The sequence below is a fragment of the Schistocerca serialis genome, chromosome 8 (genome assembly GCF_023864345.2).
Source record: "Schistocerca serialis cubense isolate TAMUIC-IGC-003099 chromosome 8, iqSchSeri2.2, whole genome shotgun sequence".
Classification (NCBI taxonomy): Eukaryota; Metazoa; Arthropoda; class Insecta; order Orthoptera; family Acrididae; genus Schistocerca; species Schistocerca serialis.
In genome coordinates this window covers 177,186,510-177,205,204 of record NC_064645.1, presented here as the reverse complement: position 1 = coordinate 177,205,204, position 18,695 = coordinate 177,186,510, and the positions used below count along the sequence as shown (strand labels likewise).

General features: G+C 42.2%; 1 protein-coding gene across 1 annotated transcript in view; it reads left to right on the top strand.

The window, feature by feature from the left end:
- LOC126416906 (protein O-mannosyl-transferase TMTC2-like) overlaps nucleotides 1–18,695 on the top strand; it is a 111,198-nt gene that overhangs the window by 30,540 nt on the left and 61,963 nt on the right. Inside the window, exon 2 of the mRNA XM_050084789.1 lies at nucleotides 2,022–2,194. Within this exon, the coding sequence (XP_049940746.1) occupies nucleotides 2,022–2,194 (173 nt within the window). The remainder of the gene's footprint in view (nucleotides 1–2,021; nucleotides 2,195–18,695) is intronic.

Here is an 18,695-nt window from a genome sequence, read left to right as displayed (position 1 = left end):
TAAATCGTTAAAAAATTCTTTTATGTCCTTTATGATCCTGGCGTTCAAAAAATGCGTAGAATCTGAATCGACGGAGATTTATTTATGCTATTAGTCATTTGAAAGTTGCCCTGCATGTCTGAAACTGGAACCTACAAAAAGTTTTTATAAATGCCGTGTGTGGCGTAACAAATCGCACTTCATCAACATTGATAGTGACGGACACACCATTCTGTTTTTGTTGAAAGAATTATTTACATTTACCTGATCAGTGAGAACTTTTGAAGCACAGATCTTTATCAGAGTTGTAGTTACCCACATCATCCTTAGATTTGTACAAATCGTCCCTGAAAAGAATTTCCCTGGCAGGAACACTGCACTCGTTCCTATCACTGGCAGCCATGTTTTTGTCACTTAGCACTGTTTACACGTTGTCAAACACTCTCTCTTGTGTTGCGGCGGAACTAACACCCCGTTAATAGACGAGGGGCCGCATTATGTTAGGCATCTTCCTCGGACGGTATGACACGTGGCGTATTAGTTTTAACTGAACATGAAATATACAAATTAGATACGACCTTTGAAAGAATGCCTACAAAATCGTTACTCAATTTAAAACTTCTCACTGGTGTGCCAGCACTATTTGGTCACAGAGCTGTGCAACTGACACTTCAGAAAGTAACTGAACAATTCATTTGCTAGTGGTCATTGTCAGTACCGCAGTCTGCTATCGCGGTCAGTACAAGATGTAGATATTGATTCTGAAATGGTGGTTCCTTCCCTGAAGGGGCATGGCTCTATTCATTGGGGTACGTGAACTTGCAGAATAATTGACGCTAAAAATGTTGTCAGCTACATTAAGAACTTCTACGTGAGGAGGAAACAGGATTTTTGTCTGAATCTGTGCTATACGAATTACATTATTTCGTGTTCAGTAAGTTGTTCATTTATGTCACCTTTTTTGTTAGTTTGTGGTACGTATAGTTATTTTTTCGATTTACTTCTGCTAAATTGGCATGTTGGTAGTGGTAAACCTTAAACTACACAATTACAAGACGTAAAGGTAATTACTAAAACTAAGCTTGTCTCATCATTGCGATGAAGATATACCAGTTGTACTGCTGTCTATATGGCTTTCATTGTGTAGCTCACAATGAGCTCATTTCGGCATACTCCCATCGTCAGGTGCTCTTGCGTGTAATATTGATGCTACCATATACTATCTTTGTTGGAATTTGTATTTGCATTTAAACGTTAGTACAGTTTGATACAGACTAGTCAATTTTTTATGTGCTATTTTCCCTGTTGACAGCTTGGATGACAGTGAATAAGAGATGTTTTGCCCTGAGGCTCGGAAGAACAAAATTTATGCTTGTGTCAATTTGTTAAGTATTATGGAAATTTGAGAGAGAGGGGAAAAAAGAAGTGTACACACGATGGCAAATTGGCCCCGAGCAAGTGAAAGAAATTCTGTGTTTCTAGTCGTTAGAGAAACAGCCAGTTGCGGACAGGGTGACACAGTTACGGAGTGATGACTTCTGAGCGAATATTGTCGGCGGCAATGGACGTTGGTGATAGGCCAGGAGATCGAAGCTGGAAGTTGTGATAAGTAAATACAGGTTTTGTGTGCCGTGGTCACATGTCACTGTTAAGTTTTTTCGTTTAACATGTGGTAGGACCTTGCCTGATTATTCTTATGCTGCGGCCGCCTTAATGCATAATTTCTTCGTAACATAGCCAAGCACTTGATAACAAAGATGGAACACATAAACAATAATTTCGAATTTTTTTCGAATCTGAAGCAATGAATTAACCGAGAATTTTACATGGAAGGACTCAGTTACGAAACACTTCGTTCTCTCGTTTTCCAGCCTAGCTGTTTAAAGTTTTAGTACCGTGGTCGTTACACAACGTGATTGTTCGGTAAGTAATATACTTACAAAAGAAGCGTGAAACTTGAAAAGTATTGATGAAATACCCCATAGAGGAACCTCGTACTGCAGAACTTATAAGTAGGTGATACGCTGACTTTGACCTTACAGCCTGTAACAGCAGAGCGTGTTGCTGTTCGCAGGCGCTGTACAACCTGCTGGGGGAGACGCTGGTGCGCATGCGCCACTACGAGCAGGCGGAGCAGTGGTTCCGGGCTGCGCTGCAGGCCGAACCGCAGCACGTGCCGGCACACGTCACCTACGGCAGTCTGCTCGCTATGAACGTGAGTATTGTACACGGCTTACTTGGAAGCGAATGAATGAAGTGCAGGTGTCCAGCAGCACGTTTAGAATAAGCCGAACGTGGCACTGATATCAACGTCTCCCGTGGGACAGTGGACCTTCCGAAATTGCAGAAATAGCAGCTAAATATTTCACTCGCAATATTAGAAGTTGTCTCTTTATGTTCCTGCCGATCCACACCACCGGAAATCATTTGTGATACGGAAGAATATGAATTTAAGCTATTTTCTTTTTAGTTCTGTCCACCCACACTTTCGGAAATCGCAAAATATTACGAAAAACAGCAAAATTAGCCAGAATAGAACGACACTGATGATCATTTCGGTCGCAGCAATTTATTGCTTCGTTTTCTAACTAAACTAAAGTCGAAACTCGAAAATAGAAAACAGACATTCCTGAAGGGGCGCGCTTTTAAGCGTAAGTAAAATCGGATATTGCAGAAAGTACAAGTATTAAATTCCTAACAAAGCCACAGAAAGTGTTAAAAAATTTAAGATGAAGAAAAAATTTGCACAAAGCAGGGTGCAAAACCTACTTCCTTCAACTCCGTAATCCACATGTTTAACCATTACATTGTGCCAAAGACATCCAAGTTTCACTCGCTTATCTTAATATCGCTTGAAGCCTTTAACCATCGATGCCTCGTTAACCAGCATTTAATTATAATGCAGGGGTAAAATACAGGGAGCGAAAGGCTATTTACAATTTGTACATAAACCAGACGGCAGTTATAAGAGTCGAGGGGCATGAAAGGGAAGCAGTGGTTGGGAAGGAAATGAGACAGGGTTGTAGCTTTTCCCCGATGTTATTCAATCTGTATATCGAGAAAGCAGAAAAGGAAACAAAAAAACAAAAATCGGAGTAGGAATTAAAATCCATGGAGAAGAAATAAAAACCTTGAAGTTTGCCGATGACATTGTAATTCTGTCAGAAACAGCAAAGGACCTGGAAGAGCAGCTGAACGGAATGGACAATGTCTTGAAGGGAGGATATAAGATGAAAATCAACAAAAGCAAAACGAGGATAATGGAATGTAGTCGAATTAAATTGGGTGATGCTAAGGGTATTAGATTAGGAAATGAGTCCCTGAAACTAGTAAGTGAGTTTTGCTAATTGGGGAGCAAAATAACTGATGATGATGGAAGTAGAGAGGATATAAAATGTAGACTGGCAATGGAAAGGAAAGCGTTTCTGAAGAAGAGAAATTTGTTGACATCGAGTATAGATTTGTCAGGAAGTCTTTTCTGAAAGTATTTGTATGGAGTGTAGCCATGTATGGAAGTGAAACGTGGGCGATAAATAGTTTAGACCAAAAGAGGATAGAAGCTTTCGAAATGTGGTGCTACAGAAGAATGCTTAAGATTAGATGGGTAGATCACATAACTAATGAGGAGGTTTTGACTAAAATTGGGGAGAAGAGAAATTTGTGGCAAAACTTGAGTAGAAGAAGGGATCGTTTGGTAGGACATATTCTGCAACATCAAGGGATCATCAATTTGGTATTGGAGGGCAGCGCGGAGGATAAAAATCGTAGAGGGAGACGAAGAGATGAATAGACTAAACAGATTCAGTAGGATGTAGGTAGCAGTAGGTGCTGGGAGATGAAGAAGCTTGCACAGGAGAGGGTAGCATGGAGAGCTGCATCAAACCAGTCTCTGGACTGAAGGCCACAACAACAACAATTATAATGAATTGCACCAATGATGACGTGTTAATTATGAATATTCAATGTAGCGTGATCTTGAAACGGCATACTGGAAGTTGTAACACAAAAACAGAGAAATATGATGAAATTAATACAGCGTCAATCGCATCGATTGACATATCACTTTGACGTCACTTTTTCTAAGCTCATCGCGTCACTAGCATATCCCACACTACACCACCTACGGTGTTGTGTCAGAAATATTTGCCCCAAGCACACGCTTCCACCCTGGACACACTATACTAAAAATTACTTGGTTCTCAATAAAAAAACGGCGACGTTTCATACATTTTGTGTTTTAGTGTAAAAAAAATCGTTCAACACAAAACGATTTCGCTTCTTAGACAAATAGATTTACGGTCCTTACTTTCTCTACGTGCGAGTTATTCATGTTTATGTTATTATTTTTTTTAAACGAACTAAGTTCTTTCAATACGTTATTCTTGTGTCAGACAATCATTATGTTTACATAGAGGCTAATAAAATTGGATTTCTTAAAAGAACTCTCAATACTGATTCTGGATGGTCACGCAAATCTCCAACTCCTGCTCTGGAAATGCGGTTCTAGGTGCAGAAACTCCTCTAAAGGTGGAAGAATCAGCAGTGATGAAAGGCATGAGGTGCAGAAGGCAATGGAAACCGTTGTGTACCTGCGGGACATATGGGCTGTAACTGAAAGATAGTCGTAATGATCTCTCCATTGACAAAATATTCGGAAATAGTCCCCCACTCGGATCTCTGGGAGGGGACAGGCAAGGAGGAGGTGATTATGAGAACAAGATTGAATAAGCAACAAAAAGGATAACGTACTACGTATCGGGCCGTGGAATGGCAGAAGTCTGAACGCGGTAAGGAAGCTAGAAAGTCAAAAAAGGGAAATGCAAAGGCTCAGTCTAGATATAGTAGGGGTCAGTGAAGCGACATGGAAAGAAGACAAGGATTTCTGGACAGTATAGGGTAATATCAACAGCAGAAGAAAATGGTAATGGCCCTAGGATTCGTTATGAATAGGAAACTAGAGGAGAGAGTGTGTTACTGTGGACAGTTCAGTGATAGGGTTGTTCTTATCAGAATCGACAGCAAACCAATACCGACAACGATGGATCATCTATACATGCCGACGTCGCAAGCTGAAAGTGAAGAGATAGAGGAGGAGTATGAGGATGCTGAAAGGGCAAAACAGTACGTAATGGGAGATGAAAATGTAATAGTCGTGTGGGCTGGAATGCAGTAATAGGGGAAGGAGCAGAAGAAAAAGTTACAGGAGAATATGAGCTTCGGACAAGGAATGAGAGATGTGAACGACTAATTGAGTTCTGTAATAAATTTCAGTTACTAATAGCGAATACTCGGTTCAAGAATCACAAGAGGAGGAGTTGTACTTGGAAAAGGCCTGGGGTTAAGGAAAGATTTCAGTTAGATTACATCAAGGTGCAACAGAGATTTCCGAATCAGATACTGGATTGTAAGACGTACTCAGGAGCAGGTATAGCCTCAGATCAGAATGTAGTTGTGATGAAGAGTTGGCTGAAGTTTAACAGAGTAGTCAGGAAGAATCAATACTCAAAGAAATAGGATACGGAAGTACTAAGGAATGAAGAGATATGCTTAAGGTTCTCTAAGGCTATAGACACTGTTACAAAGAATAGGTCAGTAGTACAGTTGAAGAGTAATGGGCCTCTCTAAAAACGGCAGTCACAGGAGATGGGAAGAAAAACGTTGATACAAAGAAGGTAACTGCGAAGGAATTATGGGTACCAGCTGATCGATGAAATAAGTTCAATAATATTCAGGGAAATTCAAGAATACAGAAATACGAGTCGCTGAGGAACGAAAAAAATATTAATTCCAGGGAAGCTAACACGAAATGGCTGCAGAAAAAATTTTGAAGAAATCAAAAAGCAAATGTCTGTCGGAAGGACTGACTTGGCATATAGGAAAGTCGAAACAACCTTCGATGAAATTAAAAGCAAGGGCGGTAACACTAAGATGGAATTCCACTGTTCAAAGCAGAGGAGAGAGCGGATATATGGAAAGAGTACACTGCAATCCCCTGTGAGGGGGAAGATATGTGTGATGTGATTGAAGAAGAAACAGGAGGCAATCACAGGTGATTCAGTACTAGAACCAGAATTTAAAAGAGCTTAAGATAAAATGAGGCAGAAGGGATGGATAATATTCCATCAGAATTTCTAAAATGATTGTGGGAAGTGGCAACAAAACTATTCAGTTTGGTGTGTAGAATTGCGAAAAACCATCTGACTTTCGGATAAATATCATCAACACAATTCAGAAGAATGCAATAGCTGACAAGTACGAGAATTATCGTACATTTAGTTTAACAGCTCACGCATCCAAGTTTTTGACAAGAATAATATATAGAAGAATGGAAAAGAAAATGGAGGATGTGTTAGATGACGATCTGTTTCGCTTTAGGAATGGTAAAGGCACCACGCAACCCGTTCTCACGTTTCAGTTGATAATGGCAGCAAGGCTATGACAAAGAAAAATCAGGACACGTTCATAGGTTCTGTCGACCTAGAAAAAGCGTTCAGCAGTGTCAAATGGTACAAGATGTTCGAAACTCTGTAGAACATAGGGTTAAGCCATAAGGAAAGGCCGGTAAGAGTCAAGGGGAAAAAATGAGATGGAAGACCAAGAAAAATAGCTCGGATTAAAAAGGGTGTACGTCAGGGGTGCAGTCGTTTGCCCCTACTGTTCAATCTATACATCGAAGAAGGAGTGATGGACAAGAAAGAGAGGTTCAAGAGTGGAATTATTATTTAAGGTGAAAGGATATCAGTAATATGATTCTCTGATAACATTGCTATCCTGAGAGAAAGTGAAGAAGAATTTCGTGATCTGCTGAATGAAACGAACAATCTAATGAGTGCAGAATATGATTTGAGGGGACATCGAAGAAAGACGAAAGTAATGAGAAGTAGCAGAAATAAGACAGCGAGAAACATTCCATCAAAATTGATGGTCACGAAGTACACTAATGGCAATTAAAATGGCTACACCAAGAAGAAATGCAGATGATAAACGGGTATTCATTGGACAAATATATTATACTAGAACTGACATGTGAACATATTTTCAGGCAATTTGGTTACATAGATCCTGAGAAATCAGTACGAAGAATAACCATCTCTGCTGGGCATTGAGTCAAACAGAGCTTGGATGGCGTGTACAGGTACAGCTGCCCATGCAGCTTCAACACGATACCACAGTTCATCAGGAGTAGTGACTGGCGTATTATGACGAGCCAGTTGCTCGGACACCATAGACCAGACGTTTTCAGTTGGTGAGAGACCTGAAGAATTTGCTGGCCGGGCAGCAGTTGAACATTTACTGGATCCAGAAAGGCCCGCACAGGACCTGCAACATACGTTCGTGAATTATGCTGCTGAAATGTAGTGTTTCACAGGGATCGAATGAAGGATACATCCACGAGTCGTAACAAATCTGAAATGTAACCTCCACTGTTCAAAGTGCCGTCAATGCGAACAAGAGGTGACCGAGACGTGTAACCAATGACACCCCATACCATCACGCCGGGTGATACGCCAGTATGGTTATGACGGATACACGCTTCCAATGTGCGTTCACCGCGATGTCGCCAAACACGGATGCGACCATCATAACGCTATAAACAGAACCTGGATTCATCCGAAAAAATGGCGGTTTGCCATTCGTGCACCCAGGTTCGTCGTTGAGTACACCATCGCACGCGTCAAATGTAACCGGAGCCATGGTCTCCGAGCTGATAGTCCACGCTGCTGCAAACGTCGTCAAACTGTTCGTGCAGATGGTTGTCGTCTTGCAAATGTCCTCATCTCTTGACTCAGGGGTCGAGACGTGGCTGCACGATCCGTTACAGCCATGCGGATAAATGCCTGTCATCTCGACTGCTAGTGATACGAGGTTGTTGGGTTCCAACACGGCGTTCCGTATTACCCTCCTGAACCCACCGATTCCATATTCTGCTAACAGTCATGGTATCTCGACCAACACGAGCAGCAATGTAGCGACACGATAAACCTCAATCGCGATAGGCTACAATCCGACCTTTATCAAAGTCAGAAACGTGATGGTACGCATTTCTCCTTCTTATACGTGGCATCACAACAAAGTTTCAGCAGGCAACGCGAGCAACTGCTGTTTGTGTATGAGAAATCGGTTGAAAACTTTCCTCATGTCAAGACGTTGTAGGCGTCGCCACCGGCTCCAACCTTGTGTGAATGCTCTGAAAAACTAATCATTTGCATATCACAGCATCGTCTTCCTGTGGGTTCAATTTCGCGTCTGTAGCACGTCATCTTCGTGGTGTAGCAATTTTAATGGCCAGTAGTGTAGGTGAAGTTAAGTAATTCGACTACTTAGTCAGCAAAATAATCAATGACGGACAGAGTATGGAGGACATTAAAAGCAGACTAGCACTGGTAAAAAGGGCATTCATGACCAAAAGAAGTCTATTATTATCAAGCATAGGCCTTCATTTGAGGGAGAAATTTCTGGGAATGTGTGTTTAGAGCACAGCACTGTATAGTAGTGACTCATGGACTGTGTGAAAACCGGAACAGAAGAGAATCGTGCACTTTAGAGGAGGTGCTACAGACAAATGTTGTAGACTGATAGGATAAGGAATGAAGACGTTCTGCACAGAAGAGGAAAGGAATATATGGAGAAGGCTGACAGCAAGAAGCGATAGAACGATAGAACATCTCTTAAGACGCCAAAAGTTCACTTCCATGGCGCTAGAGGGATCTATAGAGGATACAAATTGGAGAGGAAGACTTAGTTTAGAATACATCCAGCAAATAATTGATGACGAAGGTTGCTAGTGCTACTCTGAGGCTGGCAATGGAGAGGAATGCGTGGCTGGCCGCATCAAACCAATCAGAAGACTGCTTACCTAAAAAAAAAATCGATTTTTCGCTCCCATGTAGACGCAGAACCGTTTTCGAAATGAGCTGACTTTTAAAAATTGTCGACTAATCTGGACGGAGCATTGTGCTGTGGGAGAAGTAAAAAATATTAAACTGATCATCAGTCTCCCTACCTCTAATATTTAAATGAAGAGAAGGTGCGATTGTGCTGACTGAATGAGAAACTGGAATAGCTGATTTCCAGACTCTATTTGTGTAAAAGCACTGACGAGCGGAAAATCGATGTTTGGTTGACCTGTACTCCGACTGAAATACTGAAGTTTCAACGCCTGGAATGGTATTGGACAGCCGCCAGGCATTCGTAATTTTGTCACGAGCTCCACATATTCGCTATTTTGCCAATTTTGTCGGTACGTGCGGAGCCTTGCCTAGGGGGATTGGCTGCACGCGGACGGTACTACCCCCAAAAACTGCAATCTGTCGATCATGAAGTTATATTAATTACAGCAAAGCAAAACAACTTCAGGCCTGAATACGACAGCGAGATGCTATTTCCAGAACTCTCTTTTCGTCTGAAGTGGTGTCACATGTAGTAATAGTGAGAGATACGTTTTATCCCTGGGCCTCAGTATCGACGTTCATGATGTTTCGTGAGGAGTGGTAAAAGTCTTATGCGGTAGTATAAAATAATTTGAAAACAATTTTGTATAAGATGATTTCATATAAAATGATTTAGTCCACAAGGTGATGTTCATTAGCACCTCAAATGTCAATGTTATTTTAAACTGTGTTAGCGACGCAGTGTGTAGTTCTTTAGTGGTCATCTTGGAGTAGCGATCAAATCGTCTCTTGCCTTTGCGTCTCCTTTGTAAACTTCACTTTTGAGGCATCCTGACAGATAGTATTTTAAAGTGGACCTTCCTGACCAAGAAAGGTAACAGTTTCTACCGATCCATGATCCTAGAAACGTCAGGTTTAGGTGTGTCACATGAACACTATAATGTGCACGGCTCCTTTGATGCTGGAAGAATATATACTAAGATGTATCGAAAGAAACCTCCTCTAGTAATGCTGGAAGTTCGTTTCCAACAAAATGTACATAGCGGGGCACTGTAACCTGTAAGACGTTGCGGTACCGCAAGGCGCTCAATCAACTTATCGTCTGCGGTAACATACAACGCATTTTCCGATAAGCGTTCTTTAAACAGTGTCTTCACAAAGAAATGTGGGTTTTCGTAGGAATATCAATCGATGTTCGAATAACGGGATAAATGAACCCATAGAAGCTGGGGTACCGACCCAAGGAATGAAAACGTACCTCTGTACGTTACTGTTCAGCAACCAATGGAAATTATAGACGTGTCATATGGAATGTTTTATCCAAAGTAGTCAATAATACAGCTCTTAACATATTTAGTTGAGGTCAGAGCTGGTCGTGGGCTCACAAATGGCGTAAGTCAGCTGTATACAAAGCCCGCCCGCTGGCGGTTTTCTGTTTGTAAATACGATGGTTGTAACTTTAATAGTGGCAACTATTTATTTTGAGCTCGTACTAAATAGATACGTCTTTCAAAGTTGTACTGACCTACAAAGTAGACACCAACATTGTGTAGAACCCGTTGCCAGCGATGTGAAAGTCGTAGGATACTCTCAGCAGTGCCAGTAGTGTTGACGGTCCGAGCGGCGCGGTCTATTGCCCGACGAATTTGTAGGAATTCTGAAGCGAATGCCGTGAAGTGTTTCCTTCAGTTTAGAAATCGAGTTGAACTTGCGAGGGCTTCAGTCAGGGGAGTACAGTAGGTGGTATAGCACTTAGCAGCCCCATCAGTCAAACAAATCAATAACAGAATGAAATTTTCACTCTGCAGTGGAGGTGCGCTGATATGAAACTTCCTGGCAGATTAAAACTGTGTGCCCGACCGAGACTCGAACTCGGGACCTTTGCCTTTCGCGGGCAAGTGCTCTACCATCTGAGCTACCGAAGCACGACTCACGCCCGGTACTCACACCTTTACTTCTGCCAGTACCTCGTCTCCTACCTTCCAAACTTTACAGAAGCTCTCCTGCGAAACTTGCAGAACTAGCACTCCTGAATGAAAGGAAATTGCGGAGACATGGCTTAGCCACAGCCTGGGGGATGTTTCCAGAATGAGATTTTCACTCTGCAGCGGAGTGTGCGCTGATATGAAACTTCCTGGCAGATTAAAACTGTGTGCCCGACCGAGACTCGAACTCGGGACCTTTGCCTTTCGCGGGCAAGTGCTCTACCATCTGAGCTACCGAAGCACGACTCACGCCCGGTACTCACAGCTTTACTTCTGCCAGTACCTCCTTTCTTTCAGGAGTGCTAGTTCTGCAAGTTTCGCAGGAGAGCTTCTGTCAAGTTTGGAAGGTAGGAGACGAGGTACTGGCAGAAGTAAAGCTGTGAGTACCGGGCGTGAGTCGTGCTTCGGTAGCTCAGATGGTAGAGCACTTGCCCGCGAAAGGCAAAGGTCCCGAGTTCGAGTCTCGGTCGGGCACACAGTTTTAATCTGCCAGGAAGTTTCATATCAGCGCACACTCCGCTGCAGAGTGAAAATCTCATTCTGGAAACATCCCCGAGGCTGTGGCTAAGCCATGTCTCCGCAATTTCCTTTCTTTCAGGAGTGCTAGTTCTGCAAGTTTCGCAGGAGAGCTTCTGTAAAGTTTGGAAGGTAGGAGACGAGGTACTGGCAGAAGTAAATGTGTGAGTACCGGGCGTGAGTCGTGCTTCGGTAGCTTAGATGGTAGAGCACTTGCCCGCGAAAGGCAAAGGTCCCGAGTTCGAGTCTCGGTCGGGCACACAGTTTTAATCTGCCAGGAAGTTTCAAATCAATAACAGCTTGCACTGTAGGTGCTTGAGCATTGTCCTGCAAAATGATAGTCAGGTCCTGCAGAAAGTGTCATCACTTCTGTCTCCGTGCTGTTCATTTTTGGAATACAACCTACGACAAGCTTAGAGACAGAAGTGATGACACTTTCTGCAGGACCTGACCATCATTTTGCAGGACAATGCTCAAGGACCTACAGTGCAAGCTGTTACTCACTCGTTTGACTGCGGGGGCTGCTAAGTGCTATACCACCTGCTGCACTCCCCTGACTTAAGCCCTCGTGTGTTCAACTCGATTTCTAAACTGAAGGAAACACTTAACGGCATTCGCTTCAGAACTTCTACAAATTCGTCGGTCACTAGACCGCGCCGCTCCAACTGTCAACACAACTGGCACTGTCAAGAGCATCCTACGACTTCCACATCGCTGGCAACGGGTTATACACAATTCTGGTGGCTACTCTGAGGATCAGTAAAACTTTGAAACACGTATCTATTTTGTACGAGCTGTAAATAAATAGTTGCCACTATTAAAGTTTCAACCCTCGTACATCACTTGCCTGTCGTCCCATGAAGCCGGCCATTTGCGACAGTGTTCCATCACTGCTATTTTACAGTTTTTCTCTTTCGGTATTCATTCTGGACTGATCTTGTACGCTTATGGCGATCCTACTGTGTTTTGGAATCTGGTGATGATGATGACGATTTGTGGATGAGGGCGCTAAACAACAAGGTTATCAGCGTCCTATCATTTTAGTCACGACTAGAATTAAGTCGTCACGGACCACTCGTAACAGCCATTGTCTCAACGGCCTCCACATCATGCAAGCCGAGTAAAACTAAACCTTCTGCTACCGAGGCCAAGTAGGACAGTAACGTTACCGCATGATTCTGGATGTAGCCAGAATCAAAACTGTTCAGTAAGTTTTCGAATTCAGTAATGAGTTTGTTGAAGACGGTGAATAGTTTGTTGAAATCGGTGAATTTTGTGGCAAACTATTTTCATATTTTTTGGGGCAAATGCAAATTTCTGTTTCACTTTAAATAAAGCAGGAGAAGCTGCAACGTGGCCTTTAGAGTCTATTCTGGTATGATTAGTCACGTATAGTAACCTACTGTAATCTGTCTGTTAAATATTAATGTTTATACAAAACAGAGTTTAAATGTCTGTCCTTATTACTCGATGTAGCTGCATTTGTGAATGGAGTCTGAATGCAAGGAAAAATATTAATAGATTCTGCTACATGCAAACAACACTGACATCTGAAGTCCCTATCTTAAAAAGCAGTGTTATTCGGCTGAAGAACTGTGGTGCAATTCATGCAATAAAATCAGAATTTTGTTTCCTTAAAATGAGACTGAGTAGCGACGGAGTGCATTGATCCTTCCCAGATGTAAATTTTTAGGCAAATGATTCAATGAAATAATAGTGACCTACAATCATTCCCTTTGTATTATCTTTTATTATTTCTACTGTTATGTAGATATGCAGTTATTATCTATGCAGTTATTACCTATTACACCACATATTTTCACTATGTTGCACTTTATCAAAAATAATATTATTTGAGTAATCCTATATTCAGTATGCAGCGCTCTTTTGTTAAATAGAGGTTCAGTCTCGGAAGTGTTAATAATCTTATTTCCGCACATAATTCGTCCACTCTCGACCGTCTTCACTCCCGAAATCCGCCAACAGCCTTCCCATCATACACGTCAGGCCCTAAACTACTCAGCGCTAGGAATCATTCTCCAACGGTTTCTCTTGTTGGCTGACAACAGTGGGTAGTGACCCCACGCGGTGTGTGATGATTTTCACTTACCACGACATACGATTTTACATGATCTGACGATGTATGCACTACTCTCACATTAAATTCGCTTTCTCAGTGGTACTTTTTATAAAACTTTTTCATATTCTGGGGTTGTAGTGCAGCGTTAATTTAGGTGCTACTTTGCATCAAATTTAATTGTTCGTCCCTGAATGAAATGTGAGATGACTTGGGAGGTTTCCACGGGAATGTTCACATTACAGTGTTTCATGGCAACTGATGGAAAGCGGAAAGGTAAAATACTATCGATACTAGTGAAAAACTGAGATCAAATTGAGGTCAAGTTTGGTTGCAGTATGGTCTAGCCAGGTAGAAAATGCAGTGACCTTACGTCAGTGCTACAAGAAAAACAAGGCTCCCAGCTAAGCGGTAAACAACATAAAATTTGTTTTAACAAACATACACTGTTGGCCATTAAAATTGCTACACCAAGAAGAAATGCACATGACAAACGGGTATTCATTGGACAAGTATATTATACTAGAACTGATATGCGAATACATTTTCACGCAATTTGGGTGCATAGATCCTGAGAAATCAGTACCCAGACAACAACCTCTGGCCGTAATAACGGCTTTGATACGCCTGGGCGTTGAGTCAAACAGAGCTTGGATGGCATATACAGATACAGCTGCCCATGCACCTTCAACACGATACTACAGTTCATCAAGAGTAGTGACTGGTGTATTGTGACCAGCCAATTACTTGCCACCAGTGACCAGATGTTTTCAATTGGTGAGAGATCTGGGGAAAGTGCTGCCAGGGCAGCAGTCGAACATTTTCCGTATCCAGAAAGGCCCGTGCAGGACCTGCAACATGCGGCTGTGCATTATCCTGCTGAAATGTAGGGTTACGCAGAGATCGAATGAAGAGTAGAACCACGGGTCGTAACACATCTGAAATGTAACGTCCACTGTTCAAAGTGTCGTCAATGCGAACAAGAGGTGAGCGAGACGTGTAATAAATGGCACCCCATATCATCACGCCGGGTAATACGCCGGTATGGCGATGACGAATACACGCTTCCAATGTGCGGTCACCACGATGTCGCCAAACACGGATGCGACCATTATGATGCTGCAAACAGAACCTAGATTCATCCGAAGAAATGACGTTTTGCCATTCGTGCAGCCAGCTTCGTCTTTGGGTACACCATCACAGGCGCTCCGGTCTGTGATGCAGCGTCAAGGGTAACCGCAGCCATTGTCTCCGAGCTGATAGTCCACGCTGCTGCAAACGTCGTCGAACAGTTCGTGCAGATGGTTGTTGTCTTGCAAACGTCCCCATCTGTTGACTCAGGGATCGAGACGTGGCTGCACGATCCGTTACAGCCATGTGGATAAGATGTCTGTAATCTCGACTGCTAGTGATACGAGGCGTTTGGGATCCAGCACGGCGTTACGTATTACCCTCCTGAATCCACCGATTCCATATTCTGCTAACAGTCATTGGATCTCGACCAACGCGAACAGCAATGTCGCGATACGATAAACCGCAATCGCGATAGGCTACAATCCGACCCTTAACAAAGTCGGAAACGTGATGGTAAGCATTTCTCCTCCTTACACGAGGCATCACAACAACCTTTTACCAGGAAACGCCGGTCAACTGCTGTTTGTGTATGAGAAATCGGTTGGAAACTTTCCTCATGTCAGCACGTTGTAAGTGTCGCCACCGGCGCCAACCTTGTGTGAATGCTCTGAAAAACTAATCATTTGCACATCACAGCATCTTCTTCCTGTCGGTTAAATTTCGCGTCTGCAGCACGTGATCTTCGTGGTGTAGCAATTTTAATGGCCAGTAGTTTAGAAATCTTTCTTCACATGAAATCTACTGATGCTACTAATTGTCTGAATAAAGAATATAAAGGAGTTTCGAAATTATATCATTTCTCTCTTAAGTTTATGAATAACTGGCAGATGTAGAAGTTACACGTCCGGTGCAGATCACTATCCCTGTTGAGTGAAATCAGAGCAAGCTCAAAGTGTAGACGGATCACAAGGGAACAGCTGTACGTAATCAGAAGCACTAATTTCAGTAACCGGCTGATACGAAATATTTGCACGTGTGTCCACAGGGCCAAGGAGCCGAGGCAGAGGCTCGGTGATTGACTGATGGCTGCTCGTTGCTTTGGTTGAAGTGTCAACTGGAACCAGCATTCCGAGACCTTTCGGCAGCCCAAATACTGCATGGACAGTTGGCTATGTTCTTGACACTTGCCGGTACATCGCATAGTGGAAACAAGCTATGCTGTGTTCGCCGCGCCTCGCACTGGTGATGTGGGCGCCGCATGTAGGTGGACTGAGTGCTAGCGTCGCCTACAGACCGGTGATTTTGTAACCCACTACGCTTACGTGTTACGTTTGTGGAATACTGCAGCAATAAAGCACAACAAGCATGAAAACGGGTAATAGCCAGACGAAGAGACTGGGTTGCTTACTTTGTTCGGACGAACAAGGCATCATAATGCTCCCATATTAATAACTTCATTGTTGGAAAGAGCTTATGGACTTATAAAAGAAATGGGCGCTTGTTGTATCTCGAATATGGCTGACTGGTTTGGTTTGAAAAAAAAAAAATGGTTCTGAGCACTATGGGATTTAACGTCTGAGGTCATCAGTCCCCTAGAACCTAGAACTACTTAAACCTAACTAACCTAAGGAAATCACACACATCCATGCCCGAGGCTGGATTCAAACCTGCGACCGTAACGGTTGCGTGGTTCCAGACTGAAGCGCCTAGAACTGCTCGGCCACTCCGGCCGGCCTTTCCTAATCCGATGAGACCGATGACCTCGCTGGTCTCCTCCCCCAAATCAACCCAACCCAACCAATTGAATTAATCATTCCACCGATGCACCAAATTGAAGATAACAGTTTGATGAAACACCCTGTCCTGCTGCTTGAAAAATGCTGTATCTGCCTGTTGCACTTCCTCGGTCGGCGGGAACCGCCAACACCTTAAGGCCTTTTTTAAGAGGACAAAGACGTGGTGTTCGCATGGGGAGAGATCTGGGCTATAGGGTGAATGCTAGCATGTCTCTCTATTACGACATTTGCGATGTGTGGAAATGCGTTTATCATAAAGCAGCTGCACCCCATGTCGTGTACGATTCCACAATGGTCGTTTTCGATAGACATGCTACCCCATACACATTCCTTATTCTTCGATGGATGTCTACCGCTGATTTTCCTTCGGCAGCCAAGAAACAAATAACAGCACATTGGTCCTGTTTGTATGCATTCTGATTTCCGCATTTACCGCACGCGTGACAGAATGATAGGATTGACGCAATAATACCTTCCATACATGTTTATGCTTATATACCCGTATCGGAGTCGCACTACGTTGCATATACACTGCAGCAAAGCCCTCAAAACGAAATTTTTCACTCCCATCAGTTCCGTGTTAACTAAATTTCGTATTAACTTTTTTCTGAACACTCTTCTGACTGACATGTTGCCATGATATCCTTCTGTACATTCTAGTCTTCTCGTCTCACAGTAGCACCTACATCCAGTTTCCTCAGTTATTTGTTGCATATGTTTGAAGTTATCTGTTATGTTATAAGTTGTTTGCTGAAACTGTACATAACTGAATTCCTCTCTAACAATATGAAAACTGTAAATTCTGAATTCTAATTACAGATTCTGATCTAGAAACGCCAGAGCAACCCAGTTTTTGAACATGAACTTATTTATGCGAATTACTTTTTGGAAATGTTATTTTAATATGAAATATATCTGACGGTGTGTAATGTAGATTGCATAAAATAATGATTCATAAGTGTACTTAGAATTACTAACTTTTACGTAATTTAAATATGTCTCGTTACAGTAACACTTGTGTTGAACTTACATGAAATTTCACTGACTGAAAACTGTTCCTAACTTTCTGTCAAAAATGTTCATTTCGGCCCTACAACAAATTCTTCCATTTCAACGGATTACCTTACTCTTCTTCGGCGGCAATGAAAATGATGATCTGAAAGAAATCACCACGCGGCAGTCTACATTCTTATTCTAATTTCTTTAAAACTGTAGTTTTAGCAAATTACTTTTTGATTCTCTTTTTAAAATTATTAATTACTGTTCACGCAAAAGTCAAGTAGTTACAATGCAACTTTTACCAATCATGATTTCCTTTCAATAGTGAGCATATGTTTTTTGAATAGTTACAAAGGACGAAATGAAGTAGTTTGAAATTCTATTCAGTTCTTTCAATGAAGCAAAAGTAATCTGAAACTAATCTGAACAATCAGCATTGCCTCTCGATTCGTTGTCGTACATCATAATTTCTGCTTCTACAAAGTATTTCCGCTACAAAAATTTGTTTTCTTGAATTCCTAATCCAATTATATGTAACCAATCTAAATAACGGAAGATTACTTAGACTACTGAACACATGATTACCAACTGATGGATATTATTGTACACGATGAAATCTTTGCACAGCAATAATTACTGAACTCGCACTTGCAGCTTACAAACTTAAAATAAGTAACCTCTTTCTGAAGTGCTATATTTTCTTACAATCGTCTTAAAAGTTATCCTTAATTACTAGGTTACATATGATGGAACATCTGTAATAAAAATCTCGTGCGGCACATCCACGTTTTAAGCTGCTCATTCTGCCATGATGTAACAGCCTCCACGACTCAACAACAACATCAAGCCTGCGACTCGAGTCGACTGTTACTTGCTTGGCCGCGCTCTATTCAATAATGCAACCTCTGGAAACCAGAGACTGTGTATCGTTAATATGTTCAGCAGGCAGAAATATTAATAAAGTGTCAAAATCGAGATGAAACTGATAATCTTCATTATATCTCCATTCAAAGATGCACCAAGCGGTAACACACCAAAGAAATGCAATATTCCTATCTTCTACAATGTTTCCGCAGTGGCTGCCTCTATTCTCATTGAAATTACTGCTTAATGTGTTGACACATCTCCACTTATCCTTGGCCTTCTTCTAGTCAGCATTTTGCAGATATCTCTTCCTTGGCGGTCCTGCGCGGAACCACCTCGTTTCTTATTTTAGCTATCCACCCAATTTTCTACATTTTATAGTACTAAATTTCAAACGCCATAATTCCCATCTTCCTTCGTTTTGACATTAATAGCAAGATTTCGCATCAGTCATTACAGTATTTTGCCATTTCTCTATCTGAGAATCGTTAGTTGACAGCCACAACACAGAAAG